General features: G+C 45.2%; 1 protein-coding gene across 1 annotated transcript in view; it reads right to left on the minus strand.

Moving 5' to 3' along the window:
- LOC129704762 (copine-9-like) overlaps positions 1-20467 on the minus strand; it is a 362839-nt gene that overhangs the window by 297445 nt on the left and 44927 nt on the right. Inside the window, exon 2 of the mRNA XM_055648090.1 lies at positions 4608-4648. Within this exon, the coding sequence (XP_055504065.1) occupies positions 4608-4648 (41 nt within the window). The remainder of the gene's footprint in view (positions 1-4607; positions 4649-20467) is intronic.

Here is a 20467-nt window from a genome sequence, read left to right on the forward strand (position 1 = left end):
GTTGTGACTTTGTGGAATTCCCTGCCACAGAGGGCAGTGGAGGCCAAATCACTGGATGGATTTACGAGAGAGTTAGATAGAGCTCTAGGGGCTAGTGGAGTCAAGGGATATGGGGAGAAGGCTGGCACGGGTTATTGATTGGGGACGATCAGCCATGATCACAATGAATGGCGGTGCTGGCTCGAAGGGCTGAATGGCCTCCTCCTGCATCTATTTTCTATGTTTCTATGTTTCTAGTCTAAAATACATAGGAGTGTGTCAGGCTCAAGCTCAACCACAAATCTAACTAGAGACTAGATAACATGAGACACTCACCCAGATGCAGTAAAACATGACATCGATCAGGTCAACTAATACTGACTGATCCTCCTTATTAAGTATAATAAATCGTGCGCTTAAATAAGCATGAGCCAAGAGAGGCTTGCTTTTTCACACTTCTGTCCCTCTTGCCTGATGAGGGAGGGGAGAAGAGGGAGTGACCGGGGTGAGACTCATCCTTGCAAGCGGAGTCAATGGTTGATTTGAGTGATGGTCTGATCTGCGTCCACAAGTTCTTGGATGGGGCTGGGGTGTTTAGCTAATCTTCACAATCCGTTTCACAAGATTCACTGAATACACTGGCATCCAGATTTAGAACTGTTACACAAATAAATCTATCCACTTATCTTCTAATGAGATGTTAAACCCGCGTGTCCATAAACCATCCATCTCCTTCAGCACAAACAATCTCTTTAATTAATAGTAGCATCTCCATGCTCCAGTTATGTACTCTATAGCAAGACTAGAGCAAGTATTAAGTGGTAGTAGTAGTAGAATTAGGCCATTCGGCCTATCAATTCTACTCCGCCATTCAATCATGGCCGATCTATCTCTAACCCCATTCTCCTGCCTTCTCCCCATAATCTCTGACACCCGTACTAATCATGAATCTATCCACGTATCTCTGCCTTAAAAATATCCACATACTTGGCCTCCACAGCCTTCTGTGGTATTCCTCGCATTAGCACGGTGGGAGCCTCAGACCTTCAAAGAACCAGGTTTAGCCGTGGATGTTGGAAAGAATTGTGATGATTGACCCAGTGGTTATTTTTGCCAGTATTTTATGGTCTAATTGTTGGATGTTGTGTTTGCTGCCAAATCCTGACTGCCCTCGGCTTCCCAAACCATTACGTGTTTCACTGGGCAGAGGGTGTTGCATCGTAACCTCAGTGAGTTACTGCACTCAGTAGTACTGCAATCTCAGCGTAGAGACTATATGAGAACACATGCTGTAGATACACTGCAGTGACGGTGAACAACCTCCCATGGACATACGGTGTAGGAAGGAACTGCAAATGCTGGTTTACACCAAAGATAGACACAAAATGCTGGAGTAACTCAGCGCATCAGGCAGCATCTCCAGAAAAAAAGAATAGGTGAAGTTTCGGGTCGAGGCTGAGAGTCAGGGTAGAGTGAAACTAGAGGTATGTAAAGGTACAAAGAACAGATGAATGAAAGGTATGAAAAGAACAAATCAAAGTCAGCAACGATGATCAAGGAATGGTGGAGCCCACAATGGTCCATTGTTGGCTGTGGAAAAAGTGATAGCGAGTGGATACAAACAGTGAAACTCAGCAGGATGACAGTGAAACTAGGAGGTTGACGAGGGTGGGGAGGGATGGAGAGAGAGGGAATGCAAGGGTTACTTGAAATTAGCGAAGTCAATATTCATACTTACATGGACATTGAATAGGATTGCCCATTTTGTGGTCTGAACTCATGTCTGTTAAGCAAATGCTCCCAGGGCGTAATTTAGTTTAGTTTAGTTTAGTTCATTATTGTCACATGTGTTGAGGTACAGTGAAAAGCTTTTTTGATGCATGCTATTATAGTAAATATTATCTTCTGTATTAAATGTATCTTATATAATCTGATTTGTATTTAAATGTAGTTTGTTAGTGTGGCCGTTCTAGGTTACAGGCCATTTGGTCACAGACCACATGCTTTTTCGTTAGGACACATTACTTAGCTCTACTATAACACAAAGGGCTCAGAGTTTACACTGACATCTGTTTATATTAGTCTAAGATAGCAAGGCGTCTCGGGGTCTGTGAGCCAGTCTTTAGCTACGTTTAATTATATTCATGTTGGGATAAGAGGAAAGAGAAGGGCAAAAGTTGGTTGGGTGAGGAGTATGTGACCTTTGTATGTTGGATTTCTTATGTTTATAAAAACTGAGGTGACCAGGCTTTGAGAAAGACTAGTGGGTCTGGAGATGTAACAATCCTTTGAATAATGTTGTCAGTGTGATGGCAAAGTCGTAAAGAGGCCCAAAGATGAAGCTGGAATGCCATCCCCTAGAGATAACAAGAAAGGGGGAGGGAGTGTATGATGGCCAAGAGACAATTATCATTAATCAAGTGAGACATTTTTATGACCCTTGCTGTGCTGGGAAGATAGTAGATGTGAGTTTTCAAAAGACAGAGTCAATTTCTATTTTAAAGTGTATAATGTAAGATAATGTTAGTTTAAATATAATTTATAAAGAAGATCATATGGGAAATATATATTGTATTTTAATTAGGAGTAAATACATTAGATCTTTGTGTTTAGATCTGTAGTTTAAGAAGTTACATTATTTCCCAAGATGTATAGGTTTAATGGGAACAATGTCTTGATAATATAAATTGTGTGATCACTTTATCTATTGTATTTTGAGAAGTGGGTTCTGGGAATTGTCTATTTTTCGTGAATTTCACTTTGTTGGAATAAAATCTGAACAAAGGAGTTAAACGCACATTGCAGGGGAAGGGGCCACAAGGAGTCATGTGACACCTACATCAGTTGCAAATGTGGAAATGTACTGGGAAGGAGGGGATAAGTGGGAGCAAGTGATTGGCTGGTAATAAGGTAGTGTTAGCAAATGATTGGATATGGAAATGTAACAGGGGTAGGGCATGCTGATTTGAAAATGGCATAAAAAGCGATGACCCTTTGTTCGGAGAGTGAGAGAGGGAGAGAGAGCACATGATTTGATGCTGGGGTGAAAACCAACTTTTGTTTGCAAATAAAAGTTTAAACTTCTTGAAGAATTCTCCACGTGATCTGAATTAATTTGAGTATTGAAAACCACAACACTATCCATTCAGCAGTAAGACTATGCACAATTACAATAAAGCCGTCCACAGTGTACACACACAGAAAATAGGGTATAACATTTAGTGCAAGATAAAATCCAGTAAGTCTGATTAAAGGTCTCCAATGAGGTAGATGGGAGGTCAGGACTGCTCTCTCGTTGGTGAGAAGACGAATCAGTTGCCTGATAATAGCTAGGAAGAAACTGCCCCTGAATATGGAGGTGTGCATTTTCAAACTTCTGTACCTTTTGCCTGATGGGAGAGGGGAGGAGTGGGAGTGACTGGTTTGAGACTGGTCCTAGTTTTGTTAGCCATGCATCATGGTCTAGAATTTCCCAGACCAGTTACAAAGGTCCTCGGCACGGTTCATCCCGAACACCAGCATAACAGAGGATTCTTTGATTAATGGCTCTTCCCAGGGACACGCTTGGAGATGGGCATCAAGTGTTGCTGGAAGCATTTCGTCATCAATTTGTTGAAAGAACACTCTTTTGTTTGGCCGAAACTTGTTAGACTCCCAGCTCAACGAGATCTCTGTCAGGGAATCTTGCTGACCACCCAGCCCAGACTGTGAGAGTACGTGCAGAGGGACGCACTGAAGGTCGGAGCAGCCAACGTCAATGCTCTATGAGGGAAGATCACAATCAAGAGTCCTTCCACTGCTGGACATTGAGTTCAGTGTCCAGTGGAGCACCCTTCAAATGTGGGAAGAAATATAGACGGGTGCGTGGATAGGAGGGGTTTAGAGGGACATGGGCCAAGGGGGGGGATAGAGGTGGGATTAGTGCAGATGGTGCATCTTGGTCAGTGTGGGTAAGTTGGGCCAAAGAGCTTGTTTCATATATTACAGGAGCAGAATTAGGTCATCCGGCCTATCAAGTCTGCTCTGTCATTCAATCATGGCTGATCTATCTTTCCCTCTCAACCCTAATCTCCTGCCTTCTCTCCATTACCACTGACACCCGTACTAGTCAAGAATCTGTCAATCGGTGCCTTAAAAATACCCAGTGGCTTGGCCTGCTGCCCATGCTGTTTGACTCGGTGACTACATCACTCCAGGGGGGCACATGAGTGGCAAGGGTGACTTGATTCAACATAAGTGCGAACACCACTGAGTATGACACTAATGTATCGATGCTGAGAATGTCTGAAGAGTTTCTGCAAACTTTTATTTTGCATATTTGTTATAAATTCTGAATAATGTTTATTTTTAGAAATAAATAAAAATCTGTGTTTTAGGAGTTGACTACATTAAAAGAAGAGGCATCTGGCACAATGCTTCCAAAAATGGCCAATTATCCCTCCCAACCCAACCTCTATGCCCTTAAAAAACCCATTTCCACTCCTTGGGATGATTTAAGAGTCATCTTTAAAATCAGTTTGATCTTCTGACTTCAAGCTCAGATGTTTTGAAAAGCATAAATTACACCCCCCCCCCCCCTCCCCCCGCCAGCCACTGTTTGATAGAACAACGTAAATGTTGACACTTACCGGGGTCTGATTTGGAGAAGGTATCCACATCAAGGAGGTTCCTATGGAGGTAGAAAGGAATAATTTATACACTTACACTTTATTATTTCCACTGATTGCAAAGGACATCCAAGTTTATTCCTGCAGTATTGTAAGAAATGAGAGAGTGTGGATGTGTTATTTCTACCATTCACACAGCACGTGCAATTTGTTTTACCGGAGAATCTGCCTGATGCGGCCAAATCTGCCTTCATCCCACAAATACTGACGTGCTAAAGATTTTCAAAGAAAACGCGTGAAAATTCATGTGTAGGAAGGAACTGCAGATGCTGGTTTATACCGACATCACCAGAACAGAGACACATTAATGTTCTGGAGTAACCCAGTGGCAGGCAGCATCTCTGGACAAAAAGGGTGGGTGACGTATCGGGGTTGGGACCCTTCTTCAGATTCAGTTTTACACCCAGTTCGAAGAAGGGTCCCGACCTGAAACGTCACCCATCATTTTTCTCCAGAGGTGCTGCCTGACCCACTGAGTTATTTCAGTCCTTTAGTGTCTATCACTGTTCTGGTGATGTTGGTTCAGGGCTAAATATTAGCCTCACCGCTGGGACTAACTGCTCCATTTTATGTCAGGTCTTGAGAGAACAATTGGGTCTTCAGTTTACATGACATCCATTAAAAGAAATGCCTCAAATAGTGGGGAACGGGGCGCATTATGGGCGGCACGGTGTCGCAGAGTCGTTGTCTTACAGCGATTATAGTGCCTGAGACCCGGGTTCGATCCCGACTATTGGTGCCGTCTGTACATAGTTTGTACATTCTCCCCGTGACCACAAAGGTTTTCCCAGAGATCTTCGGTTTCCTCCCACACTCCAAAGATGTACAGGTTTGTAGGTTAATTGGCTTGGTATAAATGAATACATCGTCCCTAGTGTAGCATAGTGTTAATGTGCAGGGATCGCTGGTCGGTGCACACTCGATGGGCCAAAGGGTCTATTTCCATGCTGTATCTCTAAACTAAACAAAATATCCTCTCAATCTGGCGTTGTGTGCATGCACACATTCTCTGATGTGTATATTTTAAAGCTCAGCAAGATGTAAACAGGTGTGGATGTGAATGTCGAATCGTATTTATATTCTGCAGTCTCAGGTAGAGAATGGCAATTTCTCTAAGGCCAAGTCAATAGATATTTTGAAGGCTGAGATCGACAGATTGTTTATTGCTAAGGTTGTCAGGGGTTATAGGGAGAAGGCAGGAGAATGGGGTTGAAAGGGAAAGATAGATCAGCCATGATTGAATGACGGAGTAGACTGGATAGACAAAATGGCCTAATTCTGCTCCGATAACTTATGATTATCAACAACCAGCCATGTATCAATTTGTGGTGGAAGGAACTGCAGATGCCCGTTTACACTGAAGATAGACACAAAATGCTGGGGTAACTCAGCGGGACAGGCAGCAGCCCTGGAGAAAAGGAATGGGTGACATTTCGGGTCAAGCCTGAAGAAGGGTCTCGACCCGTATCGTCACCCATTCCTTCCATCCAGAGATGCTGCCAGTCCCGCTGAGTTACTACAGCCATGTATCAATTTTGTAAGTCCCATTCTCTCTCAGAAAGTACTCAGCTTTTTCCAAGTTCCTCAACTTTCAATATTTGAAATTCCAACTTGCTCTATTGTCCCCAGGTGAACTCTAATGATCTCCTGATGAGACATTCTGAAATAATATCATTCACCACCAGAATAATGCTGCAACTGCACTGATATTAAAAGGCACAAGCTTTGTTCTCTCACACTAATTGCCAGCACCGTTTTATTATACCAATTTAATCACAACAGCTCTTTGCACATCATGAACAGCACAGGCGCCAGCATTGTGAATGACAAGACTGTAGCAGTGGGGACCAAATCCCTGGAGAAACAGAATGATTAAAAACATTTCTTCCAGCCATTCGTAGGGAAGGGAGAGAACAATATTATCTCTAAGGATGTTTATGACCAAAAATAAATGGTCGGTTATTTGCAAAGAGGGAAAATAAACTTCAAGGCAAAGAAAGATAAAGAGTTTTTCTTTCAGTGGGGGGGGGGGGGGGGGGGGGGGGGGGGGGGGGAGCAGCAGTGAGGAACCTAAACTATTTAACTCTCTCACAATGTGACTCCGCACTAACTCCACTGACTTTCAGACAGATTATCCAGAGAGAAGGTGAAATTAATGCTGGCTGTTCTTGTATCTGTTTTAAAGCCAGGGAGACAGATTTCACAGATAGACACAAAGTGCTGGAGTAATTCAGCAGGTCACGGGCCTGTCCCGACATTTGGGCAACTGCGGAGCGTCAGTGACTGACACCCGTAAAACCGTCAAGTTGCACGACATACACGCTGACGTATGCTGTCATGCGGGTGACGACCGGTTAGGGTTGAGGCTGTAAAATATTCTTCCTTCAAGGTCTGGATTTTTAAACATTAATATATTAAAATTAATACAATAAAATCAATTGTGCATATGAAAAGATGTCTGCGTCGTTCAGTTTTATTTATAGACTAGGCTACGTGGGACCCATTGGGTCCCATGTTCACACGGGAGGGCTGGTCCCCCAACACAATAGTCCACCTCTCCACCAATTCCAATATTGGCGGCCAGTGGAGGGCGGGGACTTTCCGGAGTGCTAGTATGGGTGTTGTGGGCTGAAGGGACTGGTTTCCAGAGGGCTAGTATGGACATTGTGGGCAAAATAGATTCTTGTGCTGGCAGCTCAGTCACTCAAGCCTGGTGTGCTGGCAGCTCACTCACTCACGGCTGATGGGCTGGCAGTTGACTCACGGCTATTCCTTGAAATTCCATTTCAGGCAGAGTGCATGCCATCAAATTCAAATGAAGTTTCCCACCATTTCACGCAGGGTGCAATCACGGGTGGAAAACCCGGGGGAAAACCCGGGGGGGCCAGAGGGGACATGTCCCCCCCATGTTTTGAGAGGTGGGCGATATCCCCGCCAGGTTAACCTGCCTGGGCTTGCGGGAAATATGGCCAGGGCAGAGAAGCAGCGCTGGTATCCCGTCAGTCCAGACAGGGCTGTAGTTAACAAAGATCTTATAGCGGAGCTATAAGATCTTTGGTAGTTAACCCGGTGAGACAGGCACAGTTGAGCTGCATTTAGCGCTGGATTGAGCCTCCGAAGCCTCGCGCGCGTGTGTGAGTGTGCGCATGTGCGCGCGACCGCCAACAAATTGTGTCCCCCGTCCCCTCCATGTTTTTGATAGCGAGTTCCGCTCTTGGGCGCAATATAGATGAAGGACCTCTCCCTCCCCCATCTGGCAGAGACTGAGCCACGCCCACACATCCAGGTTTTATACACTCCCACAAGAAGGGGCGTGGCCTACATGGCAGTGATTGACAGGAGAGAGAATCTCAATACTAATAACTCTTTTATTTTTCATTGATGGGGAAAATCCTCTTGTCCTGCGCAGCGGAGGGGGACTCTGAGTAAGATGGCCAAAAATCACATCTGTAAGTGGTAGCTTTTTTTCTAAAAATATGCAGTGCAAACAGGAAATGGACAAGATGAAACTTTTAATTATATAGATGCATTGGTCCCTATTGGTCCCTATATAGATGTATTGGTCCCTACCAGTGCCCTTGCCCTTCCTTCTCCACTCCCCTCTCTTCCCCCCCTTCTTTCTCCATTCTCCCCACTCCACTCTTCTCCCCCTTTATCCCTACCCTCACATCCCCTTTTCCTCCTCTCCCAAAGTCTGCATTTATCCCATAGTCAATGTTACTAAAACAGATAATGTGGCCTTTGTGCAGTACTATTGGTGGGATCTAGCTGTCACAGGCTGGGTTCACAAATGAGGGGTGTTGGGGAAAGTGGGGGGGGGGGGGGGGGGGGGGGGGTGGGATAATGGGAGAAGGGAGGGAGAGGAGGAGAAGGGGATGTGAGGGGAGGGGGGAGTGGAGAAGGGGGAGAAGAGTGGAGCGGGGAGAAGGGAGGAAGAGGGGGAGAGGGTAGGGGAGAAGGGTAGGGGTGAGTGGAGGAGGAAGGATAGGGGCAGGAGGGGGGGAAGAGAGGAGAGGGGAGTTCAGTCTACACTCACTGAATCCATCCCTGTGAAAGTGATAGGAGAGACGGTGCTCGCATCTGGAAGCGGACCAATACATCTATAAATAAAACTCAACGACTCAGACATCTTTTAATTTGCACAATTGATTTTATTGTATTAATTTTAATATATTAATGTTTAAAATCCATGCATTGAAGGAAGAATATTTTACAGCCCATCTGTGGTCCCTAACCCCAACCCTAACCCTAACCGGGCGTCACCCACGGGACGGCAAACGTCACGTCAGGGCGCACGACATGTTGAGACACCCAAATGTCGCCCCAGGATATTGAACATTCCAAACTCCTGGGGCGACAGGGAAGCACCGTGCATCACTGCATGGGTCACCGCGCCTCACCGCACGTCACGCCCGCCCACGTCACGACCACGACGCAATTACCTCTTTTTAGGCTGTTGCCTAAATGTCTTCCAAATGTCGCCCAAGTGGGACAGGCCCTTCAGGCAGCACATCAGTCACCCATTGATTAAATGAGCTTGAAATCTGTCCAAATGTAGAAACAAAGAACTGCAGATGCTGGTTATTTACCAAAGATAGACAAAATGTGCTGGAGTGACTCAGTGGGCCAGCTAGCTTCTCTGAAGGAACAAGATGGGTGACGTTTCGGGTCGGGACCCTTCTTCAGGCTGAATGTAGGGAGTGGGGGAAGAGGGGTGAAAAGCTGGACACCAGTCACAGATTACCTCATGCAGGGTGGTGCCTGGTGGGACCATTGTTGGCTAAGAAAGGTGTGATCTCAAGAGAAACAATGTGGAGGACCGAGGAACTGGTAAAACAAATAGGGTGGAGAAAGGCCCGAAACGTTGCCTATCTCCTTCGCTCCATAGATGCTGCTGCACCCGCTGAGTTTCACCAGCATTTTTGTGTACCTTTCTTTAGAGGGTGGTGAATTTGGGGAATTCTTTGCCACAAAAGGCTGTGGAGGCTAAGTCATTGGATACATTTAAGGCAGAGATAGATAGATACTTGATTGGTACAAGTGTCAGAGGTTATGGGGAGAAGGCAGGAGAATGGGGTTCGGAGGGAGAGATTGACCTGCAATGATTGAATGGCGGAGTAGACTTGATGGGCCGAATTCTACTCCTGTCGCTTATTAACCTCTTTTAACCTCTGAATCTATGATTTTCTATGTGGCATTTATCTGGTGTTTCCTTATCGTGAGAAGTGAGCCATTTATGGATTAGGATGAGGAGAAATCTGTTCACACAAAGTTCAGTGAATGTTTGCAGTTACATGGACTGCTGTGGTGTTCAATCAATTAGTTCACGTCAAAATGGAGAGTGACAGAGTTCTGCATATTAAGGGAATCGAGGGTTAGTGCAGGAGAATGGCACAAAGGTCAGAGATCAGCCACGATCCAGCTGAGCGGCGGAGCAGCCTTGGGGCACCAAACAGGTCCTATTTCCTGTCTTCATGTCCTTACTACTGCCCAGCTGATAGCGATGTAGCACAACAAAACTTCCTCCTCCATTCTGGCCTGAAGCCATTCCCCTTCCCTCTGTCAACAAAATAGAGAGAGTACAGAGGAGATTTACTAGAATGTTGCCTGGGTTTCAGCAACTAAGTTACAGAGAAAGGTTGAACAAGTTAGGGCTTTATTCTTTGGAGCGCAGAAGGTTAAGGGGGGACTTGATAGAGGTTTTTAAAATGATGAGAGGGATAGACAGAGTTGACGTGGAAAAGCTTTTCCCACTGAGAGTAGGGAAGATTCAAACAAGGGGACATGACATGAGAATTAAGGGACTGAAGTTTAGGGGTAACATGAGGGGGAACTTCTTTACTCAGAGAGTGGTAGCTGTGTGGAATGAGCTTCCAGTGAAGGTGGTGGAGGCAGGTTCGTTTTTATCATTTAAAAATAAATTGGATAGTTATATGGATGGGAAGGGAATGGAGAGTTATGGTCTGAGCGCAGGTATATGGGACTAGGGGAGATTATGTGTTCGGCACAGACTAGAAGGGTCGAGATGGCCTGTTTCCGTGCTGAAATTGTTATATGGTTATATGGTTATAACACACTGGGAATCAGAAGAAACCGTAGGAATCACAATACATCCGAGCTCAGGAATCGCTCTCCAAAGAATAGAGAATTGAGCAGATCATCTGTTTTATGTGCAGGAAGGAACCACCGAAGATCGACATAAAGTGCTGGAGTAACTCAGCGGGTCAGGCAGCATCTCTGGAGAAAAGGAATCAGTGATGCTTCGGGTCAGGACTATTTTTCAGACTGAGAGTCAGGGGAGAGGGAAATTAGAGGTATGAAAAGGTTCAGGGTTTTTTTTTATTGTTGCGGTCGAGGAAGAAACAGAGGGCGTTAAGGCCTTCCTGGTGGAGGATGTTGCTGTTGAGTGACTGAACGTCCATGGGGAACGGGGGCCTGGAAAATGGATGCCTTAACCTTTACATACCTCCAGTTTCCCTCTCCACTGACTCTCAGCCTGAAGAAGAGTCCCGACCTGAAACATCACCGATTCCTTTCCTCCAGAGATGCTGCCTGACCTACTGGGTTGCTCCAGCTTTTTCTATCTATCATCTGTATTATGTGTTGGATAATTGCTGGTTGGGCCTCCAGGAGAACTACCTGATCCTTTGTGAACAGCGCAATGCAATCGTTTGTGTTCACTGCAAGGTTAACCTCTAATGTAAAGAACAGCACCTCTAACACTGCGGTTCTTATTAATGCTGTGGACAGGTGCTATAGACCTGCACGGGAAGGTAGATGCTCCCACCCCCACGAGTCTACAGCAGATGGGGCTCGTCAGCCTGGGAAGGCAGTCCATCTGGGAGAGGGAAAACTCTGATTTAAAACCTCCACTGCCTTGTGGCCATATCCAGTCATGGAAAAGGCTCCAGGATTAAACCTCAAGAAAATCCGGAGTCGGACACCTAAGGCAGTTCATCGTTGTCTAGAACCTCGCTCTGGCAGCTCCTGCGACGGTGCTGGTGCCAAACTGTAAGGCCCTGCTGTTCCTTTGGATCGATCAGCGACGTGAAGAGGGGGGACGTGCTACATGGGCAACAGCCTGACCTCCATATGACATCGCCCAAGCTTGCATCCGACCACACATCACCTGCAAACTAGGATGCATCACCCATAGACAGTCATGACCGAGGGGGGGGCTACTACTCTTAGTAATGCCACAAGTTGTTGGGCAGCTGGTAGAGCTACTGCCTCACAGTTGTGGGTACTCGGGTTCAATCCTGAACTCAGAAGCTGGCTGTGTAGAGCTCACAAGTTCACAAGTTATAGGAGTAGAATCAGGCCGTTCGGCCCATCGAGTCTACTCCACCATTAAATCATGTCTGATATCTGCGTCTAATCCCATTTTCCTGCCTTCTCCCCATCACCCTTGACACCCGTACTAATCAAGAAATTCTATCTCTGCCTTAAAAATATCCATTGACTAATTTATGTTGGCCCGTGATCATGTTGGTTTTCTCTTGGTGCTCTGGGTTCCTCCCCCATCCTGAAGACGTGTATGTTTATGTAGATTACTTGGTTTCTGTAAATTGTCTCTAATGTGTGTAAAGGAGTGGATGAGTAAGTGGGATAACGTCAAATAAACATGAACAGATGATTGATGGTTGGTGTGGACATGGTGAACCGAAGGACCTGTTTCCATGCTGTATCTCTAGACTAAACCAAACTAAGATAAGAAAGTGGGGGAAGACTGCTTCCCCATCCAACAAAATCACAGCCTCACCACCTCCTTTCCTCGCATGCAGTGGCTTGCAAAAGTTTCACACCCCTTGAACTTTTCCACATTTTGTCACGTTACAACCACAAACGTAAATGTATTTTATTGGGATTTTATGTGATAGACCAACACAAAGTGGTGCATAATTGTGAAGTGGAAGGGAAATGATACATGGTTTTCAAATTTTTTTACAAATAAAAAACTGAAAAGTGTGGCAAGTATTCAGCCCCCCTGAGTCAATACTTTGTAGAACCACCTTTCGCTGCAATTACAGCTGCAAGTCTTTTGGGGTATGTCTCTACCAGCTTTGCACATCTAGAGACTGACATTTTTGCCCATTCTTCTTTGCAAAATAGCTCAAGCTCAGTCAGATTGGATGGAGAGCATCTGTGAACAGCAATTTTCAAGTCTTGCCAGAGATTCTCAATTGGATTTAGGTCTGGACTTTGACTGGGCCATTCTAACACATGAATATGCTTTGATCTAAACCATTCCATTGTAGCTCTGGCTGTATGTTTAGGGTCGTTGTCCTGCTGGAAGGTGAACCTCCGCCCCAGTCTCAAGTCTTTTGCAGACTCTAACAGGTTTTCTTCCAAGATTGCCCTGTATTTGGCTCCATCCATCTTCCCATCAACTCTGACCAGCTTCCCTGTTCCTGCTGAATAAAAGCATCCCCACAGCATGATGCTGCCACCACCATGTTTCACAGTGGGGATAGTGTGTTCAGGGCTGATGTGCAGTGTTAGTTTTCCGCCACACATAGCGTTTTGCATTTAGGACAAAAACTTCAATTTTGGTCTCATCTGACCAGAGCACCTTCCTCCACATGTTTGCTGTGTCCCCCACATGGCTTGTGGCAAACTGCAAACGGGACTTCGTATGGCTTTTTTTCAACAATGGCTTTCTTCTTGCCACTCTTCCATAAAGGCCCGATTTGTGGAGTGCACGATTAATAGTTGTCCTGTGGACAGATTCTCCCACCTGAGCTGTGGATCTCTGCAGCTCCTTCAGAGTTACCATGGGCCTCTTGGCTGCTTCTCTGATCAATGCTCTCCTTGCCCGGCCTGTCAGTTTAGGTGGACGGCCATGTCTTGGTAGGTTTGCAGTTGTGCCATACTCTTTCCATTTTCGGATGATGGATTGAACAGTGCTCCGTGAGATGTTCAAAGCTTGGGATATTTTTTTATAACCTAACCCTGCTTTAAACTTCTCCACAACTTTATCTCTGACCTGTCTGGTGTGTTCCTTGGGCTTCATGATGCTGTTTGTCCACTAATGTTCTCTAACAAACCTCTGAGGCCTTCACAGAGCAGCTGTATTTATACTGAGATTAGATTACACACAAGTGGTCTCTATTAACTAATTAGGTGACTTCTGAAGGCAATTGGTTGCACTGGATTTTATTTAGGGGTATCAGAGTAAAGGGGGCTGAATACTTTTGCACGCCACACTTTTCAGTTTTTTATTTGTAAAAAAAATTTGAAAACCATGTATCATTTTCCTTCCACTTCACAATTATGCACCACTTTGTGTTGGTTTATCACATAAAATCCCAATAAAATACATTTACGTTTGTGGTTGTAACGTGACAAAATGTGGAAAAGTTCAAGGGGTATGAAAACTTTTGTAAGCCACTGTATCTATGACGGGTGCCGGCAAGTCGCCGAAATAATAGCGTAAGTGGGACAGGCCCTTAATTCTCTCCATCATCTAAGTTTCCAAAAGATTACTGAGTGCATTCATAGATATGCTGAATAACAGATCACTTGGGCGGCACGATCACACAACGGTCGAGTGGCTGCCTTCCAGTGCCAGGGATTCTGGTTCGATCCTGAATATGGGTGCTGTCAGTACGGAGTTTGTATGTTACCTCGTGACCGCATGGTTTTTCTCCAGGTGCTCTGGTTTCCTTCCACAGTCCAAAGCCGTACAGGTTTGTAGGTTAATTGGCTTTGGTAAATTGTCCCTGGTGTGTAGGATAGTGCTAGTGTACGTGGATCGCTGATCGGCATGGACTCAGTGAGCCGAAGGCCCTGTATCCATGCTGTATTTCTAAACACTAAACTAGATCCCTCTGGAGAACAGAGTTTCAAAGGCTTGGAAATCTCTAGATAAAAATCAGGCACGGAAATCGCTCTCAAAACATGGAGGGGACACAATGCACACACACACTTCGGCCATGGGCCCTGTGGACGGTAACATCGGGAGCTGGCCTGGTTGGTGACTGACTCCGAACTCCATCAACAGCAGCTTCGTCCGCCCCGAATCGTGGGGCTTCAATCTGCCCGTTCGCGGGGGCTTCAACATCGGGAGCCTCGATCACCGCGACGCAGCAATTTGACCACAGGGCAGTGGAAGATCCCACGGCCGGCCGTGCAGGTCCAGGCGATGAAAGGCCCCGTGAATGGGCCGATTCAAGCTCCGCTCTGATCTTTGCTCCGTGGACGTCTCCCTCCTCCAATCACCAAGCTCGATCCCCAGTCCCACCCCCTTCTTCCGCCTCTGACCGACATCTCCCTCCTCCAATCATCGCGCTGAATCATCAGGCAGTGGGAGGGATCATCATGCCCCCCCCCCCCACTGCCTGTTGATTGACGTCTCTCTCGTCCAATCGGCGCCCTCAATCATCAGTCCCACCCCCAATGTCTCGCAGAAAGCGGATATTTTTGATAGATTTTTTTAACCGAGTTTTAAAATACGGATTACAAATCATGGGGGGGATCATCCCCCGCCTCTCAAAACATGGGGGGTAGGGGGATGTCCCCCCTGTCCCCCCTGGGATTGCCGCCCGTGGTAAAAGTTAAGCTCCTCAACTTCTCAATTCAATCTTGAGTGGCTGATTCCTATACTGAGAATGGACCCCACATAGTACCCAACAGTTTGAGGCGGTACAGGTGCCCAGAATGATCTCAGGGACAAGTGCTACAGTGCTGCCAGGAATGACAGCCTAAACTATGAAATATAAATTGTGTAGGATCAGAAAGGCATATTTAGCATATTTTTCATTTGGTTATGTATAAATTCCACAATCACTGGCATTAAATCGTTTGATGAAAGTCAATTATCTGCAGGTAAAGCCTCTGAGAAATGAAAACTAAATTAAATCTCTCAGTTAAAGGAATGACCAACATTTATTTCACCTTGCACTATTGTTGAATTCCCCAAATCACATTCCCGTAATCACAACCCCACTGAGGTTTGAACGGCACAGGATTTCAGTGAAGAACTCTGCGACAGCAATTCATTTCTACAGTAGCTTAATCCATTCATTTACTGTGTGGTGGAGGACAAAATTTCTCATTATTTTTGGTGTCCTTTCTAGCTTGCTAGTTTGTGTTTACCTAACAACCAACACAAATTAAATAACTTGCATATATATATATATATATATATTATTAATAACCTCAGATTTTAATAGCTTGGACCCATGACTTTTGCTCCACTTCTGCCAGCTAATGATCAAACTCGTTCAATGCTTCGAGAGAATCTTTGCTCATCGCTGCACCTCACAGAGTTAAATATCCTTCTGCCAGAGACTACTGGAACCCACGCACGAGATTCCATTCTGAGTTAATCATTATACTGAATTAAAGCAACCTGTTTTCAATTTAAAACCGTTGCAAGATGCACCTCAATATTTGACTGTTTATTGGTTAAACCGCAAACACGTCAAACACAAACCAACAACATTGCATAATCCAAAACACTCCACCTCCCCACATTTGCCGCCCACTCCCTAAACGACAGCCTTATCATAACACACAAACTATTAGCTTGCAAAGAAATACATGCTCACTTTCACACATTAAGGAATTTTATCTCATGACTAGTTATTACAAGCATTAAAAGATGCCAGGAATTGGACCCTTCGGTAGATTTCACTTTCTTCATATTGGCTGAGGATTCCTAGCATAATCCTTCTCTAATGTACACTCGGTAAAACTTCTTAGTGATTTTTTATTGTGTGTGTTATCGGACAGTTTTGTAGACTTATGTGAGGTCGATGCCTTTAACAGTGGGTTCCACATGATGGACTTCTTGTTTCCACCAGTCAACCCTCCATTGTAAGGGCATACAGTGGAAAGCCCATTGTTGAAGGCATCTTTCCCCCCAATACCGGACCTAAAAGTACGACAACCAGTCTTCACGTTCTCCAGAGATTTAGGGAACGGGAGAAGATAATGCGCCCTAAATATCTTCCACTCCAGACAGCAAAGTGAGCGGCACACAGGGGCAGCTGGCAGAGCCACTGCCTCACAGCGCCAGAGGTTCAATCCTGACCTCGGGTAGTGTCTGTTTGCAGTTTGCACATTCTCCCTATGACCGCATGGACTTCCTCCGGGCACTCGATTTCCTCCCACATCACCAACACGTACTTGGCCTCTGTAAGGCCACTTGCTTCCAGTGCATTGGGAATGGATACGAAAGTGGGATACCATAGAGCTAGTGGGAACGGGTGATGGATGGTATGTGTCAACTCGGTGAGCCGAAGGTCCTGCTTCCTTAGTTTAGTTTAGTTTTGATTAATTTAGCTGTATCTCTAAACTAAACTAAACTGAAATGAAATACAACTATCGGTGAGGAACATAATGGAGCGTTTCATAGCAAAATGTACCAAGTACACATTTTCTGATTCTGAATAATAATAAACTGTCGAGTCTTCCCAAGGTGTTGTGGAGCTACCTCAATGAAACACAGCGAAAGGAGGAGCTCACTTGATAACCTCAACGATATGCTGACATCTACACGCCTAGTTTTTGTTGTCCCATAGCTTAACTGCGTAGAATTATTGATTCTCATGTGGCATTGGGATTGGGTTTATTAGTCATATCCAAAGTCGGACTCGGATGTCGTCTATGGAAAATGATCTACCGACTGCCGGATCTGCCAACTCCGGGCCGGGAAGGAGTTCCAGAGTCCTGGCCACAGGGGGCTATTTTGACCCGCCGATCGGCCCAGAGGTCCCAATGAGGTAGAGATCAGCCAGTCTAGGCAACAAATTTGCATTTTGCATCAGGGGGGCTTCCGAGGTGGGTGGGTGATGGGGGGTTTCAAGTGCGCTCTCATAATTTTGTCCGGGTTAAAGGAGGAACTGGACCACCAGTTGCCGGAAAATCGGTGGTGGTCCTGTATCCCATAATAATACAGTGTGACATGAACTTCAATCTTTAGCAACTGGCAATGCCGTCCATGAGGCAGCTTCTCATTACCGCAGACTGAATCCAATAGTTTGCATGGGTGCTGAAATTGAGCAAAGGTTAAACAGCCCATGACACCACTGATAAATCACAGACTGGCACAGCTTGTGCCACTGCAGTGCTGAAATAGCCACTCACCGGAGGAGGAATACAAATGGGAATATTTCAGAAATCAATCTTCCAATACATTTAAGGCTCACACATGTTATTCATATAACAGACAGGCTTCATTTCAAACAGCTCTTTTCCATTCAATCAGCCTAAAATTATCATTACTGATATTGGCAAATGGACATTCAAAATGCAGTTTCAACCGAGGGAAGGCTTAGGTTTATTATTGTCACCAGTGCCAAGGTACAGTGAAAACCGTTGCTTTCAATGCTATCTAATCCAATGAGATAGAACTATACACTGCTCAGTCCATCACAGGCACTGACCTCCCCATCGACAGGGAATGCTGCCTTACACAGGCAGCCAGCATCGTCAGAGACCCACACGACACTGCTTTCATTTCACTCCTGCTATCAGGGAGAAAGTCTTAGGAGGAGCCGGAAAACTGTAACGTCCAGATTCAGGAACAGCTTCTTCCTAACAACCATCAGGCTATTGAACACTACAAACTCCAACTAAACTCCAAACTATGAACTGTCTTGGTTGTACTAGGGACTTTGGGTTTTGTTTTTGCACGATATTGTTTTTTTAATTTAATGTATTACATTTCTTGTTGTTTCTTATGGCATCTACTGAGTACTATGTTTATCTACCTGTTGTGTTGCTGCAAGGAAGAATTTCATTATTCTGTTTAGGGACATATGACAACACACTCTTGTCTCTTGGCTCTTGAATGCAATCATGCCAAACTCAAGTACAATAGGTAGAGCAAAGGGGAAGATACAAAGTGCTCAGTATAGTTCAGCAGAGGCCTCTAATATCACAGTTTGTAAATATCATAAAGTCACGTCACTACATAAAACAATTGCTGTCTGTTCTTTCCAGAATACAAGAGAGAAATTGAATTGTTAGAGAATCCTGCAGAACTAACTCTCAGCATCAGATGGTGGATATTGAGGAATAACTGCGGCATTTTACTGTGGAAACGAGGATTTCCAGAGCTAATCATATGGAAGAATCTAAACACTGTAGAGAAGGAGTATGGCAGCACAGTCGAGCAACGGTAGAGTTGCTGCCTTACAGGGCCAGAGGTCCGGGTTCGATCCTGACCACGGGCGCTGTCTGTACAGAGTTTGTACGTTCTCTCTGTGACTGCGTGGGTTTTCTGTGAGTGCTTCAGTTTCCTCCCACATTCCAAGGATGTGCAGGTTTGAAGGCTAATTGGCTTAAGCAAATTGTCCTTAGTGTCTAGGCTGATCATTAGTCAGCGCAGGTAGACAAAAATGCCGGGGAAACTCAATGGATGAGGCAGCATCTATGGCCCCCCCCCCACCCCCACATCAGTCTGAAGAAGGATCTCGACCCGAAACGTCACCTATTCCTTCGCTCCTCACCTGCTGAGTTTCTCCAGCATTTTTGTCTGCCTTCGAGTTTTCAAGCCTGCAGTTCTTTCTTAAACATTAGGCAGCGCAGACTCAGTGGTTCCACACTGTATCTCAAAACTAAACTGATAATCTGAAATCTTTGCAATGTGTACATCAAGCTTTTGACTTGTAACCAACTATTTTGGGATTGATAACACCACGTGGAAACAGGCCCTTTGGCCCACTGAGTCCATGCTGACCAGCAATCACCCCATACTCTAGCACTATCCCACACACGAGGGATAATTTACAATTTTACAGAAGCCAATTAACCTACAGAGCAGTTAGCAGCTATAGCTAAACCCATGCAGGCTTCCCTGTGGGTAAGTGCCTATGAATCACGTTGCTTCATGTATTTAGTCACAGCCTGACTCACCACTACTTATTTGCATCCAGTTATAGATATACAGCCAAGTCCAAAATGGAGACTCTCGCACTAAACCTCAAAGCGCCATTTTACAGCTCTTTAAAGTAATGTGATGTTAGTAAAATAATTTATTCTTGCTTCTAACAATAAATAACAATTAGTTGGTAACAACTCTGGGCCATCACTGCAGTGAAGACCTGGAAGGTGATCCACGATAGAAACTCAGGCCCACAAGAAGCGGCGAATGCAGCCTTTCCCGTGTTGCCTAATACCTGGGACAAGAAAACTAATTAGCAGAGGTCTGCATTCTTTGGATACGCAAGAGTTAATTGTTCAAAACCTAACTCTGTTGTGGATGTGTAGGAAGAACACATCTTCCGTCTGAAGAAGGGTCTCGACCCAAAACGTCACCTCTTCCTTTTCTCCACGGATGCTGTCTGACCCAGAGTTACTCCAGCTTTTTGTGTCTATCCTAGTGTAGTATCCATTTATACTCATCCCATTTGCCTGCATTAAGTCTGTAGCCATGTATAACTTGCCAAGGCGAGCATCTGTCGAGATCCTCCTTAAATGCTGGCATTATACATGCCTCTATCACTTCCACTGGCAGCGTTTCAGATATCCAATATTCTCAGTGTGTGAAGAAAAACAACCTCAAATCCCTTCTTAAGCTTGTCCATCTAACCTTAAACATATAACCTCTTGTTTTGGACACACCCACTGTGGAAAAAATTGTTCTTAATATCTACCCTGTCTCTCGTAGTTTTATAGAGATCTACCAGGTCACTGCTCAGCCTCCGCAGCTCCAGAAAAGGCAAGGGTGCTCTTTTAGAAAGGAGTTGAGGAGGAACTTCTTTATTCAGAGGGTAGTTCATTTGTGGAACTCATTGCCACAGAGGGCTGTGGAGGCCAAGTCAGTGGATATTTCGAAGGCAGAGGTAGACAAATTATTGATTAGAACAGGT

Source organism: Leucoraja erinacea, chromosome 16 (genome assembly GCF_028641065.1).
Source record: "Leucoraja erinacea ecotype New England chromosome 16, Leri_hhj_1, whole genome shotgun sequence".
Classification (NCBI taxonomy): Eukaryota; Metazoa; Chordata; class Chondrichthyes; order Rajiformes; family Rajidae; genus Leucoraja; species Leucoraja erinaceus.